We start from the raw sequence: 19,879 nt of genomic DNA, 5'->3' as shown, positions 1-19,879 counted from the left end.
CAACACCACTATCTGCAGTATACAACACTACAACACCACTATCTACAGTATACAACACTACAACACCACTATCTACAGTATACAACACCACAACACCACTATCTACAGTATACAACACCACTATCTACAGTATACAACACCACTACTCTGCAGTACATAACACCACTATCTACAGTATACAACACTACAACACCACTATCTACAGTATACAACACCACTATCTACAGTATACAACACCACTATCTGCAGTACATAACACCACTATCTACAGTATACAACACCACAACACCACTATCTACAGTATACAACACCACTATCTACAGTATACCACACCACTATCTGCAGTACATAACACCACTATCTACAGTATACCACACCACTATCTGCAGTACATAACACCACTATCTACAGTATACAACACCACAACACCACTATCTACAGTATACAACACCACTATCTACAGTATACAACACCACTATCTACAGTATACAACACCACTATCTACAGTATACAACACCACTATCTGCAGTACATAACACCACTATCTACAGTATACAACACCACAACACCACTATCTACAGTATACAACACCACTATCTACAGTATACAACACCACTATCTACAGTATACAACACCACTATCTACAGTATACCACACCACTATCTGCAGTACATAACACCACTATCTACAGTATACCACACCACTATCTGCAGTACATAACACCACTATCTACAGTATACAACACTACAACACCACTATCTACAGTACATAACACCACTATCTACAGTATACAACACTACAACACCACTATCTACAGTACATAACACCACTATCTACAGTATACAACACTACAACACCACTATCTACAGTATACACCACTATAACTACTACGTCAGACACATCGTAGCTGTAATCATGCTCCGGTACATACCTTCCATCTGTAGTCCCCAGTGGCTAGCGTGCGTAACACAGGAAGCAGATAACAGGTTAGTAGCTGACAACAGGTGAAGACAATGGGGGTTGAGCAGCAGTTTGGGCCGGAGAGGGGAAGGGGTGCAGGAACAGGGTTTTAGACCCGGGAAACATTAAGCAACAGACCGGCAACATCTCTGTTCTGGGGAACGCAGCTCATATCGACACAGACATGCTCTAGTCTAGTAGGGTACAGTGTAATTACAGTCCATGCTCTAGTCTAGTAGGATACAGTGTAATTACAGTCCATGCTCTAGTCTAGTAGGATACAGTGTAATTACAGTCCATGCTCTAGTCTAGTAGGATACAGTGTAATTACAGTCCATGCTCTAGTGTAGTAGGATATAGTGTAATTACAGTCCATGCTCTAGTCTAGTAGGATGCAGTGTAATTACAGTCCATGCTCTAGTCTAGTAGGATATAGTGTAATTACAGTCCATGCTCTAGTCTAGTAGGGTACAGTGTAATTACAGTCTATGCTCTAGTCTAGTAGGATACAGTGTAATTACAGTCCATGCTCTAGTCTAGTAGGATATAGTGTAATTACAGTCCATGCTCTAGTCTAGTAGGGTACAGTGTAATTACAGTCCATGCTCTAGTCTAGTAGGATACAGTGTGATTACAGTCCATGCTCTAGTCTAGTAGGGTACAGTGTAATTACAGTCCATGCTCTAGTCTAGTAGGGTACAGTGTAATTACAGTCCATGCTCTAGTCTAGTAGGATACACTGTAATTACAGTCCATGCTCTAGTCTAGTAGGGTACAGTGTAATTACAGTCCATGCTCTAGCCTAGTAGGATGCAGTGTAATTACAGTCCATGCTCTAGTCTAGTAGGATACAGTGTGATTACAGTCCATGCTCTAGTCTAGTAGGGTACAGTGTAATTACAGTCCATGCTCTAGTCTAGTAGGATACACTGTAATTACAGTCCATGCTCTAGTCTAGTAGGGTACAGTGTAATTACAGTCCATGCTCTAGCCTAGTAGGATGCAGTGTAATTACAGTCCATGCTCTAGTCTAGTAGGATACAGTGTTATTACAGTCCATGCTCTAGTCTAGTAGGATACAGTGTAATTACAGTCCATGCTCTAGTCTAGTAGGATACAGTGTGATTACAGTCCATGCTCTAGTCTAGTAGGGTACAGTGTAATTACAGTCCATGCTCTAGTCTAGTAGGATACAGTGTAATTACAGTCCATGCTCTAGTCTAGTAGGATACAGTGTAATTACAGTCCATGCTCTAGTCTAGTAGGATACAGTGTAATTACAGTCCATGCTCTAGTCTAGTAGGATACAGTGTAATTACAGTCCATGCTCTAGTCTAGTAGGGTATAGTGTAATTACAGTCCATGCTCTAGTCTAGTAGGATGCAGTGTAATTACAGTCCATGCTCTAGTCTAGTAGGATACACTGTAATTACAGTCCATGCTCTAGTCTAGTAGGATGCAGTGTAATTACAGTCCATGCTCTAGTCTAGTAGGATACAGTGTAATTACAGTCCATGCTCTAGTCTAGTAGGATACACTGTAATTACAGTCCATGCCTAGTCTAGTAGGATACACTGTAATTACAGTCCATGCCTAGTCTAGTAGGGTACAGTGTAATTACAGTCCATGCTCTAGTCTAGTAGGATACAGTGTAATTACAGTCCATGCTCTAGTCTAGTAGGATACAGTGTAATTATACAGTCCATGCTCTAGTCTAGTAGCATACAGTGTAATTACAGTCCATGCTCTAGTCTAGTAGGGTACAGTGTAATTACAGTCCATGCTCTAGTCTAGTAGGGTACAGTGTAATTACAGTCCATGCTCTAGTCTAGTAGGGTACAGTGTAATTACAGTCCATGCTCTAGTCTAGTAGGATACAGTGTAATTACAGTCAAGCTCTGTGATCTGGACCATCTTTCTAAACAACCACAAAGTCCAGCTTTAATGTTTATAGATGTTCAATTTATTGATGGGTCAGTATACATGTGTTTTACCAGTCCTGTCTAGTTGTGTTGAGGGGCTGGTATACATGTGTTTTACCAGTCCTGTCTAGTTGTGTTGAGGGGGTCAGTATAAAATGTGTTTTACCAGTCCTGTCTAGTTGTGTTGAGGGGCTGGTATAGATGTGTTTTACCAGTCCTGTCTAGTTGTGTTGAGGGGCTGGTATACATGTGTTTTACCAGTCCTGTCTAGTTGTGTTGATGGGGTCAGTATAAATGTGTTTTACCAGTCCTGTCTAGTTGTGTTGATGGGCTGGTATACATGTGTTTTACCAGTCCTGTCTAGTTGTGTTGAGGGGCTGGTATACATGTGTTTTACCAGTCCTGTCTAGTCGTGTTGATGGGTCAGTATACATGTGTTTTACCAGTCCTGTCTAGTTGTGTTGAGGGGCTGGTATACATGTGTTTTACCAGTCCTGTCTAGTTGTGTTGAGGGGCTGGTATACATGTGTTTTACCAGTCCTGTCTAGATGTGTTGATGGGCAGGTATACATGTGTTTTACCAGTCCTGTCTAGTCGTGTTGATGGGTCAGTATACATGTGTTTTACCAGTCCTGTCTAGTTGTGTTGAGGGGCTGGTATACATGTGTTTTACCAGTCCTGTCTAGTTGTGTTGATGGGGTCAGTATAAATGTGTTTTACCAGTCCTGTCTAGTTGTGTTGATGGGCTGGTATAAATGTGTTTTACCAGTCCTGTCTAGTCGTGTTGAGGGGCTGGTATACATGTGTTTTACCAGTCCTGTCTAGTCGTGTTGATGGGTCAGTATAAATGTGTTTTACCAGTCCTGTCTAGTTGTGTTGAGGGGCTGGTATACATGTGTTTTACCAGTCCTGTCTAGATGTGTTGATGGGTCAGTATAAATGTGTTTTACCAGTCCTGTCTAGTTGTGTTGATGGGCTGGTATACATGTGTTTTACCAGTCCTGTCTAGTTGTGTTGATGGGTCAGGTATACATGTGTTTTACCAGTCCTGTCTAGTCGTGTTGATGGGCTGGTATAGATGTGTTTTACCAGTCCTGTCTAGTCGTGTTGAGGGGTTAGGGTTACCTCTCACTGACAGGAAGAGCGGGTCGTTCAGGTAATTTGATGCAAGGCGTTTACGCTGTAAAGTAGAAAGTGAGGAGAGAAACAGAGAAAATGTTTACTTCCTTCACCTCAGACACAACAGGAATTATAGCTCTGCTTATCGACTCTCAACAGCATTCACTGAATTCTCCCAAGTTTACACGGAAAGCACTTTAGTAGAAAGACTGCAGCACACGTTTTGTGGCAGGGTAACTGAACATCATTATGTTATGGGGAAAGCACAAGGCACCAGCTCCAACAGACATGAAACAAAGTGCAGCTGAACATACCTGAACCCATCGGAGACTAAGAACTGTCTAAACTGATCGGAGACTAAGGCCATCAGAGACTAAGGCCATCAGAGACTAAGGCCATCAGAGACTAAGGCCATCAGAGACTAAGGCCATCGGAGACTAAGGCCATCGGAGACTAAGACCGGAGACTAAGGCCATCAGAGACTAAGGCCATCAGAGACTAAGGCCATCAGAGACTAAGGCAATCAGACAGAGACTAAGGCCATCAGAGACTAAGGACTAAGGCCATCAGAGACTAAGGCCATCAGAGACTAAGACAGAGACTAAGGCCATCAGGACTACTAAGGCCATCAGAGACTAAGGCCATCAGACTAAGGCCATCAGAGACTAAGGCCATCAGAGACTAAGGCAATCATCAGAGACTAAGGCCATCAGAGACTCAGAGAGGCCATCAGAGACTAAGGCCATCAGAGACTAAGGCCATCAGAGACTAAGGCAGACTAAGGCCATCAGACTGACCCATCAGACTAAGGCCATCAGGACTAAGGACCTAAGGCCATCAGAGACCAAGGACCCATCAGAGGCAATCAGAGACTAAGGCCATCAGAGACTGAACCCATCAGAGACTAAGGCCATCAGAGACTAAGGCCATCAGAGACTAAGGCCATCAGAGACTAAGGCCATCAGAGACTGAACCCATCAGAGACTAAGGTCATCAGAGACTAAGGCCATCAGAGACTAAGGTCATCAGGAGACAAGGCCTGTCTAAATTGAACCATCAGAGACTAAGGCCATCAGAGACTAAGGCCTGTCTAAATTGAACCCATCAGAGACTAAGGCCATCAGTGACTAAGGCCTGTCTAAATTGAACCCATCAGAGACTAAGGCAATCCAGAGACTAAGGCTAAGGCCATCAGAGACTAAGGCCATCAGTCCTGAACCATCAGAGACTAAGGTCATCAGAGACTTGAACCCATCAGAGGCCATCACTGACAGAGACTAAGGCCATCAGAGACTAAGGCCATCAGAGACTAAGGCCATCAGAGACTGAACCCATCAGAGACTAAGGTTCAGAGACTAACAGAGACTAAGGCCATCAGAGACTAAGGCCATCAGCTTGAACCCATCAGATAAGGCCATCAGAGACAGACAGACTAAGGCCATCAGGACTAAGGCCATCAGACTACAGGCCATCAGAGACTAAGATGGACTAAGGCCATCAGAGACAAGAAGGCCATCAGAGACTAAGGCCATCAGAGACTAAGGCCATCAGAGACCCATCATCAGCTAGAGACTAAGGCCATCAGACTAAGGCATCAGTAGACTAAGGCCATCAGAGACTAATGGGACAGAGACTAAGGCCATCAGAGACATCAGAGACTAAGGCCATCAGAGACTAAGGCCATCAGGACTAAGGCCATCAGACAAGAGACTAAGGCATCAGAGACTAAGGCCATCAGCTAGATGAGACAGAGTAAGGCCAGACTAAGGCCATCAGAGACTGAGGCAGCTAGACTGGGCCATCAGAGACTAAGGCCATCAGACTAAGGCCATCAGAGACTGAGGCCATCAGAGACTAAGGCCATCAGAGACTAAGGCCATCAGACTAAGGCCAGGTACAGCCATAGATGGGACAGAGACTAAGGCCATCAGAGACTAAGGCCATCAGAGACTGAGGCCATCAGAGACTAAGGCCATCAGAGACTGAGGCCATCAGAGACTGAGGTCAGGGACAGGCCATCAGATGGGCCATCAGAGACTAAGGCCACAGAGACTAAGGCCATCAGAGACTAAGGCCATCAGAGACCTTCAGACAGTCTAGTGAGGCCTGGGACAGCTGACATCAGAGACTCACAGCCGCTTAAACTACAGCTAGATGGATTTCAGACAATTAACATAAATCGTACTATCTCTTAGACTACTTTCAGTAAACTATTGCGTCTTAATACAGCTAGATGGGACAGGTTAGATACACACAGCCGGTACAGCTACATATCTCAGACTAAACAGCTCTAACTGACTTTCAGCCATACAGCTAGATGGGTCAGACAGGTAGACACAGGCCGGTACAGGGTAGATGGGACAGAGAACACAGGCCATCAGAGACACACAGCCGGTACAGCTAGATGGGTCACAGACAGGTAGACACAGCCGGTACAGCTAGATGGGACAGGTAGACACAGCCGGTACAGCTAGATGGGACAGGTAGACACAGCCGGTACAGCTAGATGGGACAGACGGGTAGACACAGCCGGTACAGCTAGATGGGACAGACAGGTAGACACAGCCGGTACAGCTAGATGGGACAGGTAGACACAGCCGTACAGCTAGATGGGACAGGTAGACACAGCCGGTACAGCTAGATGGGACAGGTAGACACAGCCGGTACAGCTAGATGGGACAGGTAGACACAGCCGGTACAGCTAGATGGGACAGACAGGTAGACACAGCCGGTACAGTTAGATGGGACAGACAGGTAGACACAGCCCGGTACAGCTAGATGGGACAGGTAGACACAGCCGGTACAGCTAGATGGGACAGGTAGACACAGCCGGTACAGCTAGATGGGACAGACAGCCGGTAGCTAGACAGGTGACACAGCCGGTACAGCTAGATGGGACAGACAGGTAGACACAGCCGGTACAGCTAGATGGGTCAGACAGACAGGTAGACACAGCCGGTACAGCTAGATGGGACAGGTAGACACAGCCGGTACAGCTAGATGGGACAGACAGGTAGACACAGCCGGTACAGCTAGATGGGACAGACAGGTAGACACAGCCGGTACAGCTAGATGGGACAGACAGGTAGACACAGCCGGTACAGCTAGATGGGACAGACAGACAGGTAGACACAGCCGGTACAGCTAGATGGGACACAGGTAGACACAGCCGGTACAGCTAGATGGGACAGGTAGACACAGCCGGTACAGCTAGATGGGACAGACACAGCCACAGGCAATAGACACAGCCGGTACAGCTAGATGGGACAGACAGGTAGACACAGCCGGTACAGCTAGATGGGACAGACAGGTAGACACAGCCGGTACAGCTAGATGGGACAGACAGGTAGACACAGCCGGTACAGCTAGATGGGACAGACAGGTAGACACAGCCGGTACAGCTAGATGGGACAGACAGGTAGACACAGCCGGTACAGCTAGATGGGACAGGTAGACACAGCCGGTACAGGGACTAGATGCCGGACAGGTAGATGGGACAGGTAGACACAGCCGGTACAGCTAGATGGGACAGACAGGTAGACACAGCCGGTACAGCTAGATGGGACAGACAGACAGGTAGACACAGCCGGTACAGCTAGATGGGACAGGTAGACACAGCCGTACAGGTAGATGGGACAGACAGTAGACACAGCCGGTACAGCTAGATGGGACAGGTAGACACAGCCGGTACAGCTAGATGGGACAGACACACAGCCGGTACAGCTAGATGGGACAGACAGGTAGACACAGCCGGTACAGCTAGATGGGACAGACAGGTAGACACAGCCGGTACAGCTAGATGGGACAGGTAGACACAGCCGGTACAGCTAGATGGGACAGACAGGTACACACAGCCGGTACAGGTAGATGGGACAGACAGGTAGACACAGCCGGTACAGGTAGATGGGACAGACAGGTAGACACAGCCGGTACAGCTAGATGGGACAGGTAGACACAGTCGGTACAGCTAGATGGGACAGGTAGACACAGCCGGTACAGCTAGATGGGACAGACAGGTAGACACAGCCGGTACAGCTAGATGGGACAGGTAGACACAGCCGGTACAGCTAGATGGGACAGGTAGACACAGCCGGTACAGCTAGATGGGACAGGTAGACACAGCCGGTACAGCTAGATGGGACAGGTAGACACAGCCGGTACAGCTAGATGGGACAGGGTAGACACAGCCGGTACAGCTAGATGGGACAGACAGACAGGTAGACACAGCCGGTACAGCTAGATGGGACAGGTAGACACAGCCGGTACAGCTAGATGGGACAGGTAGACACAGCCGGTAGAGATGGGACACAGCCGGTACAGCTAGATGGGACAGACAGGTAGACACAGCCGGTACAGCTAGATGGGACAGGGTAGACACAGCCGGTACAGCTAGATGGGACAGGTAGACACAGCCGGTACAGCTAGATGGGACAGACAGGTAGACACAGCCGGTACAGCTAGATGGGACAGGTAGACACAGCCGGTACAGCTAGATGGGACAGACAGGTAGACACAGCCGGTACAGCTAGATGGGACAGGTACACAGACACAGCCGGTACAGCTAGATGGGACAGACAGGTAGACACAGCCGGTACAGCTAGATGGGACAGGTAGACACAGCCGGTACAGCTAGATGGGACAGACAGGTAGACACAGCCGGTACAGCTAGATGGGACAGACAGACAGACAGCTAGATGTGACAGACACAGCCGGTACATCTAGATGGAACAGACAGGTAGACACAGCAAGTACAGCTAGATGGGACAGACAGACAGGTAGACACAGCCAGTACAGCTAGATGGGACAGACAGGTAGACACAGCCGCTGATGTGACAGACTAGACAGGGACATCTAGATGGAACAGACAGGTAGACACAGCAAGTACAGCTAGATGGGACAGGATACAGCCAGTACAGCTAGATGTGACAGACAGGTAGACACAGCCGTACAGCTAGATGTGACAGACAGGTAGTCACAGCCAGTACAGGTAGATGGAACAGACAGTGTGGAGAACAGCACAGTACAGCTAGATGGGACAGTGTGTGGGTTTCACTGTTCATTCAGCTGATGGGAAAAACAGTGATACAGCCAGAGCAGTGTGTGGGTTTCTCCGTTACATTCTCTGTGTGGGAAAAACAGTAGATACTAGCCAGATGGGACAGACAGGTAGTCACTGTTCATTCTCTGGTACAGCTAGCCAGAGCATGTGTGGGTTTCTCTGTTCAGAAAAACAGTGCAGGTAGACACAGTGTGTGGGTTTCTCTGTTCATTCTCTGTGTGGGTAAAAACAGTGATACTAGCCAGAGCAGTGTGGGGTTTCTCCGTTCATTCTCTGTGTGGGTAAAAACAGTGATACTAGCCAGAGCAGTGTGTGGGTTTCTCTGTTCATTCTCTGTGTGAAAAACAGGATAGTCACAGCCTGTTCATTCTCTGTACAGGTAAAATATATATCTAGCCAGAGCAGTGTGGATGAACAAGTTTTTCTCTGTTCATTCTCTGTGTGGGTAAAAACAGTGATACTAGCCAGAGCAGTGTGTGGGTTTCTCCGTTCATTCTCTGTTCATTCTCTGTGTGGGTAAAAACAGTGATACTAGCCAGAGCAGTGTGTGGGTTTCTCCGTTCATTCTCTGTGTGGGTAAAAACAGTGATACTAGCCAGAGCAGTGTGTGGGTTTCTCTGTTCATTCTCTGTGTGGGTAAAAACAGTGATACTAGCCAGAGCAGTGTGTGGGTTTCTCATTCTCTGTTCATTCTCTGTGTGGGTAAAAACAGTGATACTAGCCAGAGCAGTGTGTGGGTTTCTCCGTTCATTCTCTGTGTGGGTAAAAACAGTGATACTAGCCAGAGCAGTGTGTGGGTTTCTCCGTTCATTCTCTGTGTGGGTAAAAACAGTGATACTAGCCAGAGCAGTGTGTGGGTTTCTCCGTTCATTCTCTGTGTGGGTAAAAACAGTGATACTAGCCAGAGCAGTGTGTGGGTTTCTCCGTTCATTCTCTGTGTGGGTAAAAACAGTGATACTAGCCAGAGCAGTGTGTGGGTTTCTCCGTTCATTCTCTGTGTGGGTAAAAACAGCCAGAGCAGTGATATTCTCTGTGTGGTAAAAACAGCCAGAGCAGTGTGTGGGTTTCTCCGTTAATTTAATTTCTCTCGTTGTTACCACCTGCCACAAGACAGCAAAGATGTGCCAATGCCTTGTTGAATTCTGATGAGTTTAATTCAATTAGTGTCACAGGAAGAACTCACCTTCCAGTGTCTCTGTAGTGACCAGGCCAAGAGCCACCATGAAGGACATTTTCTGTAGGGGAGAGGGGACACGTTAGAGTGTGACACCCATATGAATACCATACAGGTGGAGAGGGGACATGTTAGGTGGAGTGTGACACCCATATGAATACCATACAGGTGGAGACACGGGGACATGTTAGAGTGTGACACCCATATGAATACCATACAGGTGGAGAGGGGACACCCATATGTTAGGTGGAGTGTGACACCCATATGAATACCATACAGGTGGAGAGGGGACACGTTAGAGTGTGACACCCATATGAATACCATACAGGTGGAGAGGGGACACGTTAGAGTGTGACACCCATATGAATACCATACAGGTGGAGAGGGGACACGTTAGAGTGTGACACCCATATGAATACCATACAGGTGGAGAGGGGACACGTTAGAGTGTGACACCCATATGAATACCATACAGGTGGAGAGGGGACATGTTAGAGTGTGACACCCATGACACCCACCCATATGAATACCATACAGGTGGAGAGGGGACATGTTAGAGTGTGACACCCATATGAATACCATACAGGTGGAGGGGACATGTTAGAGTGTGACACCCAGGTGGAGAGGGGACATGTTACAGTGTGACACCCAAATGAATAACAGGTGGAGAGGGGACATGTTAGAGTGTGACACCCATATGAATACCATACAGGTGGAGAGGGGACACGTAACAGTGTGACACCCATATGAATACCATACAGGTGGAGAGGGGACAGTTATATCGTTAGATTGATAACAAGGTAGTGTATAGTACCATTCCAGTCCCACTGTGGAGGCATGGCAACTGGAACATCTATCCTCTATTCTCCAGCCGGAGACCCCAGAGAACCCCTCCTTCTTGTCTTCTTGTCTGGGTCCCTCCCTCCTCCCTGTCTGGGTCTATTACCCTCCCTCCCTGTCTGGGTCCCTCCCTCTGGGTCCTCCCTCCCTCTGGGTCTATGTCCCTCCCTGTCTGGGTCCCTCCCTCCCCCTCCCTGTCTGGGTCCCTCCCTCCCTCCCCCCTTGTCTGGGTCCCTCCCTCCCTCCCTTCTTGTCTGTCCCTCCCTCAGGTCTGGGTCCCTCCCTCCCTTAGAGTGTCTGGGTCCTCCCTATCCCTACCATCAGGTGGAGGGGACCGTAACCAGTGTGACACCCAGACCATACTGGGTCCCATCAGGTGGAGAGGGGACAGTTATATCTATAGATGTCTGGTAGTGTCCCATCCCAGTCCCTCTGTGGGAGGACCATATGTCTGGGTCCCTCCCTTCTTGTCTAACTTGCTCCCCTTCTTGTCTGGGTCCCTCCCTCCTCCTTCTGTCTGGGTCCCTCCTCCCTCCCTTCCTGTCTGGGTCCCTCCCTCCCTCCCTTCTTGTCTGTCTGGGTCCCCTCCCTCCCTCCCTGTCTGGGTCCCTCCCTCCCTCCCTTCTTGTCTGGGTCCCTCCCTCCCTCCCCTCCCTGTCTGGGTCCCTCCCTCCCTCCTTGTCTGGGTCCCTCCCTCCCTCCTCCCTCTGTCTGGGTCCCTCCTCCCCCTCTTGTCTGGGTGACCCTCCCTCCATGTCTGGATTACCCTCCCTGCAGTATATACATCCTTCTAGAACATGATACCCTCCCTGGGTCCCTTGTCTGACACCCTCCCTCCCTCCCTTCTGGAGCAAACCTCCCTACCTGCCTTCTGTATGGTCCCTCCCTCCCTCCCTAGTGCTGGGTCTATCTCTCCCATATGATCCCTGACTCTCTCTCTAATAACATTAGTCTCTCTCTCTATCATTATCCAGAACATGTCTTCACCCTGCAGCTCTTGTCCTCTACAATGTCTGGAATGTTCTACAACTCGGGTGTCATAGGCTTGTTTTCTCCCTCAAGTACTCCAGGTAGAGGTGGGCTTTCCAGGGTGGGAGCAGGGCTAATAACGTGTGGTTTCCTAGCAACAGCAACACTTCTGAGTAGTAAGGGGAACCGTTGTGATGTCTCCCCCAGTGACTCCTGTGTTCCATGGCCGTGATCCATCTCTGAATCCCTCAGTCCGTTCTTGTGAATCACTCTCATTAGTCACTGCTTGTTGAATCAGTCAGTCCGTAGTGAATCACTCTCATTAGTCACTTCTTGTCTGAATCAGTCAGTCCGTAGTGAATCTTGTCTTAGTAACTCCTTGTCTGAATCAGTCCTCTCCCTTCTTGTCTGGGTCCTCTCCCTCCCTGCTTGTTGAATCCCTCCCTCCCTCAGTCTGAATCACTCTCATCCCTCCCTTCTTGTTGAATCCCTCCCTCCCTCCCTGTCTGGGTCCCTCCCTCCCTCACTTCTTGTCTGGGTCCCTCCCTCCCTCCCTTGTGAATCCCTCCCTCCCTCCCTTCTTGTCTGGGTCCCTCAGTCCCCCCTTCTTGTCTGAATCCCTCCCTTAGTAACTGCTTGTCTGAATCCCTCCCTCCCCTAGTGAATCCTCTCATTAGTCACTGCTTGTTGAATCCCTCCCCTCCCCTAGTCTGAATCCTCCCTCCCTGTTTGTTGAATCAGTCCTCCCTTCTTGTGAATCCCTCCCTCCCTCACCTGTCTGAATCAGTCTCCCTCCCCTCACTCTCTTAGTCACTGCTTGTCCCTCCCTCCCCTCCCTGTCTGGGTCTATTCCCATTAGTCACTGCTTGTACCCTCCCTCAGTCAGTCCTGTGAATCCTCCCTTGTCTGGGTCCCTCCCTCCCTCCCTGTGGGTCACTCCCTCCCTCCCTCTTGTCTGGGTCCCTCCCTCCGTAGTGGGTCACTCCCTCCCTAGTCACTGTCTCTCTCTCTCATTCAGTCCTCTCTGAATCAAACTCATTCACCCACTGCTTGTTGAATCAGTCAATGTCCGTTCTACAACTCCCTGTCATTAGTCACTGCTTTCTCCTCAGTCAGTCCGTAGTGAATCACTGGGCAGGGTTGCTGAGCAGAGCAGTTCGTGTGAATTTCATTAGTCACTGCTTGTTGAATCAGTCAGTCCGTAGTGAATCATGTCTCATTAGTCCCTTGTTGAATCCTGTCAGTCCGTATGAATCACTCTCATCCACTCTCTGAATCAGTCAGTCCGTAGTGAATCACTCTCATTAGTCACTGCTTGTTGAATCAGTCAGTCCGTAGTGAATCACTCTCATTAGTCACTGCTTGTTGAATCAGTCAGTCCGTAGATGAATCACTCTCTCATTAGTCACTGCTTGTTGAATCACTCTCAGTCACGCTTGTTGAATCGGTCAGTGTGAATCACTCTCATTAGTCACTGTTTGTTGAATCAATCAGTCCGTAGTGAATCACTCTCATTAGTCACTGCTTGTTGAATCAGTCAGTCCGTGATGAATCACTCTCATTAGTCACTGCTTGTTGAATCAGTCAGTCCATAGTGAATCACTCTCATTAGTCACTGCTTGTTGAATCAGTCAGTCCGTAGTGAATCACTCTCATTAGTCACTGCTTGTTGAATCAGTCAGTCCGTAGTGAATCACTCTCATTAGTCACTGCTTGTTGAATCAGTCAGTCCGTAGTGAATCACTCTCATTAGTCACTGCTTGTTGAATCAGTCAGTCCGTAGTGAATCACTCTCATTAGTCACTGTTTGTTGAATCAGTCAGTCCGTAGTGAATCACTCTCATTAGTCACTGCTTGTTGAATCAGTCAGTCCGTAGTGAATCACTCTCATTAGTCACTGCTTGTTGAATCAGTCAGTCCGTAGTGAATCACTCTCATTAGTCACTGCTTGTTGAATCAATCAGTCAGTGAATCACTCTCATTAGTAGTGAATCACTCTCATTAGTCACTGCTTGTTGAATCAGTCAGTCCGTAGTGAATCACTCTCATTAGTCACTGCTTGTTGAATCAGTCAGTCCGTAGTGAATCACTCTCATTAGTCACTGCTTGTTGAATCAGTCAGTCCGTAGTGAATCACTCTCATTAGTCACTGCTTGTTGAATCAGTCAGTCCGTAGTGAATCACTCTCATTAGTCACTGCTTGTTGAATCAGTCAGTCCGTAGTGAATCACTCTCATTAGTCACTGCTTGTTGAATCAGTCAGTCCGTAGTGAATCACTCTCATTAGTCACTGCTTGTTGAATCAGTCAGTCCGTAGTGAATCACTCTCATTAGTCACTGCTTGTTGAATCAGTCAGTCCGTAGTGAATCACTCTCATTAGTCACTGCTTGTTGAATCAGTCAGTCCGTAGTGAATCACTCTCATTAGTCACTGCTTGTTGAATCAGTCAGTCCGTAGTGAATCACTCTCATTAGTCACTGCTTGTTGAATCAGTCAGTCCGTAGTGAATCACTCTCATTAGTCACTGCTTGTTGAATCAGTCAGTCCGTAGTGAATCACTCTCATTAGTCACTGCTTGTTGAATCAGTCAGTCCGTAGTGAATCACTCTCATTAGTCACTGCTTGTTGAATCAGTCAGTCCGTAGTGAATCACTCTCATTAGTCACTGCTTGTTGAATCAGTCAGTCCGTAGTGAATCACTCTCATTAGTCACTGCTTGTTGAATCAGTCAGTCCGTAGTGAATCACTCTCATTAGTCACTGCTTGTTGAATCAGTCAGTCCGTAGTGAATCACTCTCATTAGTCACTGCTTGTTGAATCAGTCAGTCCGTAGTGAATCACTCTCATTAGTCACTGCTTGTTGAATCAGTCAGTCCGTAGTGAATCACTCTCATTAGTCACTGCTTGTTGAATCAGTCAGTCCGTAGTGAATCACTCTCATTAGTCACTGCTTGTTGAATCAGTCAGTCCGTAGTGAATCACTCTCATTAGTCACTGCTTGTTGAATCAGTCAGTCCGTAGTGAATCACTCTCATTAGTCACTGCTTGTTGAATCAGTCAGTCCGTAGTGAATCACTCTCATTAGTCACTGCTTGTTGAATCAGTCAGTCCGTAGTGAATCACTCTCATTAGTCACTGCTTGTTGAATCAGTCAGTCCGTAGTGAATCACTCTCATTAGTCACTGCTTGTTGAATCAGTCAGTCCGTAGTGAATCACTCTCATTAGTCACTGCTTGTTGAATCAGTCAGTCCGTAGTGAATCACTCTCATTAGTCACTGCTTGTTGAATCAGTCAGTCCGTAGTGAATCACTCTCATTAGTCACTGCTTGTTGAATCAGTCAGTCCGTAGTGAATCAATTAGTCATGGATTGAACCAATCAGTCTGTAGTGAATCAGATCATTAGTCACTGCTTGTTGAATCAGTCAGTCCGTAGAGAACTCTCATTAGTCACTGCTTGTTGAATCAGTCAGTCCGTAGTGAATCACTCTCATTAGTCAGCTTGTTGAATCAGTCCATAATCAGAGACCCTTAATCAGTCAGCAGTGAGCACCATACTCATTAGACACTGCTTGTTGAATAGCAGTCATACCGGAGAACCTGATAGTCAGCAGTAGCACCATACCAGAGACCCTGCTGTCAGCAGTAGCACCATACCAGAGACCCTTATAGTCAGCAGTGCACCATACCAGAGACCCTTATAGTCAGCAGTAGCACCATACCAGAGAACCTTATCGTCAGCAGTAGCAATCCAGAGACCCTTATAGTCAGCAGTAGCACCATACCAGAGACCCTTATAGTCAGCAGTAGCACCATACAGAGACCCTTATAGTCAGTAGCACCATACCAGAGACCCTTATAGTCAGCAGTAGCACCATACCAGAGACCCTTATAGTCAGCAGTAGCACCATACCAGAGACCCTATAGTCAGCAGTAGCACCATACCAGAGACCCTTATAGTCAGCAGTAGCACCATACCAGAGACCCTTATAGTCAGCAGTAGCACCATACCAGAGACCCTTATAGTCAGCAGTAGCACCATACCAGAGACCCTTATAGTCAGCAGTAGCACCATACCAGAGACCCTTATAGTCAGCAGTAGCACCATACCAGAGACCCTTATAGTCAGCAGTAGCACCATACCAGAGACCCTTATAGTCAGCAGTAGCACCATACCAGAGACCCTGATAGTCAGCAGTAGCACCATACCAGAGACCCTTATAGTCAGCAGTAGCACCATACCAGAGACCCTTATAGTCAGCAGTAGCACCATACCAGAGACCCTGATAGTCAGCAGTAGCACCATACCAGAGACCCTTATAGTCAGCAGTAGCACCATACCAGAGACCCTTATAGTCAGCAGTAGCACCATACCAGAGACCCTTATAGTCAGCAGTAGCACCATACCAGAGACCCTTATAGTCAGCAGTAGCACCATACCAGAGACCCTTATAGTCAGCAGTAGCACCATACCAGAGACCCTTATAGTCAGCAGTAGCACCATACCAGAGACCCTTATAGTCAGCAGTAGCACCATACCAGAGACCCTTATAGTCAGCAGTAGCACCATACCAGAGACCCTTATAGTCAGCAGTAGCACCATACCAGAGACCCTTATAGTCAGCAGTAGCACCATACCAGAGACCCTTATTGTCAGCAGTAGCACCATACCAGAGACCCTTATAGTCAGCAGTAGCACCATACCAGAGACCTTTATAGTCAGCAGTAGCACCATACATCCCTTATAGTCAGCAGTAGAGCCATACCAGAGACCCTTATGTCAGCAGTAGCACCATACCAGAGACCTTTATTGTCAGCAGTGGCTTAGGGATACCAGAGACCCATATAGTCAGCAGTAGCACCATAAAGACCCTTATAGTCCTGGGAGCACCATACTATTTATAGTCAGCAGTACACCATACCAGGACCCTTATAGTCAGTTCACCATGAGACCCTTATTGATAGTACCATACCAGAGACCCTTATAGTCAGCAGTAGCACCATACCAGAGACCCTTATAGTTCAGTAGCACCATACCAGAGACCCTGGTAGTCAGAGGAGCACCATACCAGAGACCCTTATAGTCAGCAGTAGCACCATACCAGAGACCCTTATAGAGGGTAGCACCATACCAGAGACCCTTATAGTCAGCAGTAGCACCATCCAGAGACCCTGATAGGCCTGTAGAGCCATACCAGAGACCTTATAGTCAGCAGTAGCACCATACCAGAGACCCTTATAGTCAGCAGTAGCACATACCAGAGACCCTTATCGTCAGCAGTAGCACCATACCAGAGACCCTTATAGTCAGCAGTAGCACCATACGCAGAGCCTTTATAGTCAGCAGTAGCACCATACCAGAGACCCTTATAGTCAGCAGTAGCACCATAATGAGACCCTTATAGTCAGCAGTAGCACCATACCAGAGACCTTTTATGCCTGTAGCACCATACCAGAGACCCTTATAGTGAGTAGCACCATAATGATGCCTGTAGTGATGCACTGTAATGATGCCTGATAGTCAGATGCCTGTAATGAGGCCTGTAATGATCAGTCTGTAGTGAGGCCTGTCAGTGATGCCTGTACCCTTATCGTCTGTGTATGCCTGTAATGATGCCTGTATAGTGATGCCTGTAATGATGCCTGTAATGATGCCTGTAATGAGGCCTGTAGTGATGCCTGTAATGATGCCTGTATTGATGCACTGTAATGATGCCTGTATAGATGCCTGTAATGATGCCTGTAATGATGTCTGTAGTGATGCCTGTAGTGATGCCTGTATCGTCAGATGCCTGTAATGATGCCTGTAATGATGCCTAGCACCAACCAGAGACCTGTAATGAGGCCTGTAATGATAGTCAGCAGTAGCACCATACCAGAGCCTGTAGTGATGCCTGTAATGATGACCCTTAATGATAGTCTGTAATGATGCCTGCAGTGATGCCTGTAGTGAGACCTGTAATGATGCACCATACCAGAGACCTTATAGCAGCTATAATGATGCCTGTATAGTGATGCCTGTATCAGATGCCTGTAATGATGTCTGTAGCACCATGAGGCCTGTAATGATAGCCTGTACCAGATGACCTTATAGTTGATGCCTGTAATGATGTCTATAGTGATGCCCATACCAGTGATGTATGTAATGATGCCTGTATAGTGATAGCCTGTATTGAGGCCTGTATAGATGCCTGTAGCACCATGATGCCTGTATTGATGCCTGTACCCTTATAGTCAGCAGTAGCTGAGGCCTGTAATGATGCCTGTAGTGATGCCTGTACCATGAGACCTGTAATGATGATGCCTGTAGTGATGCCTGTAATGATGCCTGTATAGTGATAGCCTGTATTGATGTCTGTAGTAGCACCATACCAGTATTGATGCCTGTATAGTCAGATGCACCATAAGAGGCCTGTAATGATAGAACCTGTAGAGATGCCTTATAGTCAGGCCTGTAATGATGCCCTGTATTGATGCCTGTAATGAGGCCTGTAATGATGCCTGTACCCTTATGCCTGTACCATACCAGGCCTTATAGTGATGCCTGTATTGATGCCTGTATTGAGTCTGTAGTGATGCCTGTAATGATGCCTGTAGTCAGATGCCTGTAATGAGGCCTGTAATGATGCCTGTATTGATGCCTGTAATGAGGCCTGTAATGATAGCCTGTAGTGACCTGATAATCAAGTGACCATGCCTGTAATGATGCAGCTGTAGTGCCATGCCTGTATTGATGTCTGTAGTGATACCAGCCTGTAATGAGGCCTGTAATGATGCCTGTAATGATGCCTGTAGATGCCATACTGTAGACCCTTATCGTACTAGCAATGATGCCTGTAATGAGGCCTGTACCAGAGATGTATAGTCAGCAGTAGCACCATGCCAGAGACCTTAATGAGTAGCCTGTAATGAGACCTTATAGTCAGATAGCCCATACCAGAGACCTGTAAGTGAGCCTGTAGCACCATACCAGATGCCTGTATTGATGTCTGTAACCATGAGGCCTGTATAGTGATGCACCATACCAGAGACCTGTATGTCTGTAGTGATGCCTACCAGTACCTTAATGATGCCTGTAATGATGCCTGTAATGATGCCTGTATTGATGCCTGTAATGAGGCCTGTACCTTGATGCCTGTATTGATGCCTGTAACAGAGACCTTTAATGATGCCTGTACCAGATGACCTGTAGTGCAGTAGCACCATTGATGCCTGTAATGATGCCTAGTAATGAGACCTGATAGTGATGCCTACCAGTAGACCCTTATAGTCTGTAGTGACCATTACCAGAGACCCTGTATAGTGAGTAGCACCATACCAGAGACCTTAAGTCAGCAGTAGCACCATACCAGAGACCCTTATAGTCAGAGTAGCACCATATTGAGACCCTGTATAGTCAGCAGTGCCTGAACCTGATAGGCAGCTGATACCAGAGACCTGTAATGATGCCTGTATAGTGATAGCACCATAATGATGACCTGTATCGTCAGGCAGTAGCACCATGCCTGTAATGATAGTCTGTAGTAGCACCATACCAGAGACCTTTATAGTCAGCAGTAGCACCATACCAGATGCCTGTAATGATAGCACCATACCAGATGCCTGAGTGAGGCCTGTATTGATGCCTGTAATGATGCCTGTAATGAGAGACCCTTATAGTGAGTAGCACCATACCAGAGACCCTTATAGTCAGCAGTAGCACTGTACCAGAGACCCTGATAATCAGAGTAGCACCATATTGATGCCTGTATAGTCAGCAGTGCCTGTAAGAGACCCTGTCAGCATAGAGCCTGTGATTTATCGCAGCAGTAGCACCATACCAGAGACCCTTATAGT

At 47.4% G+C, this 19,879-nt stretch overlaps 1 protein-coding gene across 1 annotated transcript in view; it reads right to left on the bottom strand.

Annotated features, from left to right (window-relative positions):
- LOC127924982 (PHD finger protein 21B-like) overlaps positions 1-19,879 on the bottom strand; it is a 67,478-nt gene that overhangs the window by 29,697 nt on the left and 17,902 nt on the right. The window contains exons 4-5 of the mRNA XM_052509633.1: positions 4,008-4,062; positions 932-954 (exon numbers count right to left, since the gene is read on the bottom strand). Of these exons, the coding sequence (XP_052365593.1) occupies positions 932-954; positions 4,008-4,062 (78 nt within the window). The remainder of the gene's footprint in view (positions 1-931; positions 955-4,007; positions 4,063-19,879) is intronic.

Source organism: Oncorhynchus keta, unplaced genomic scaffold (assembly GCF_023373465.1).
Source record: "Oncorhynchus keta strain PuntledgeMale-10-30-2019 unplaced genomic scaffold, Oket_V2 Un_contig_4876_pilon_pilon, whole genome shotgun sequence".
In the NCBI taxonomy this organism is placed as follows: Eukaryota; Metazoa; Chordata; class Actinopteri; order Salmoniformes; family Salmonidae; genus Oncorhynchus; species Oncorhynchus keta.
The sequence above is the reverse complement of the archived record's forward strand: the minus strand, read 5'-3'. Positions and strand labels throughout refer to the sequence as shown.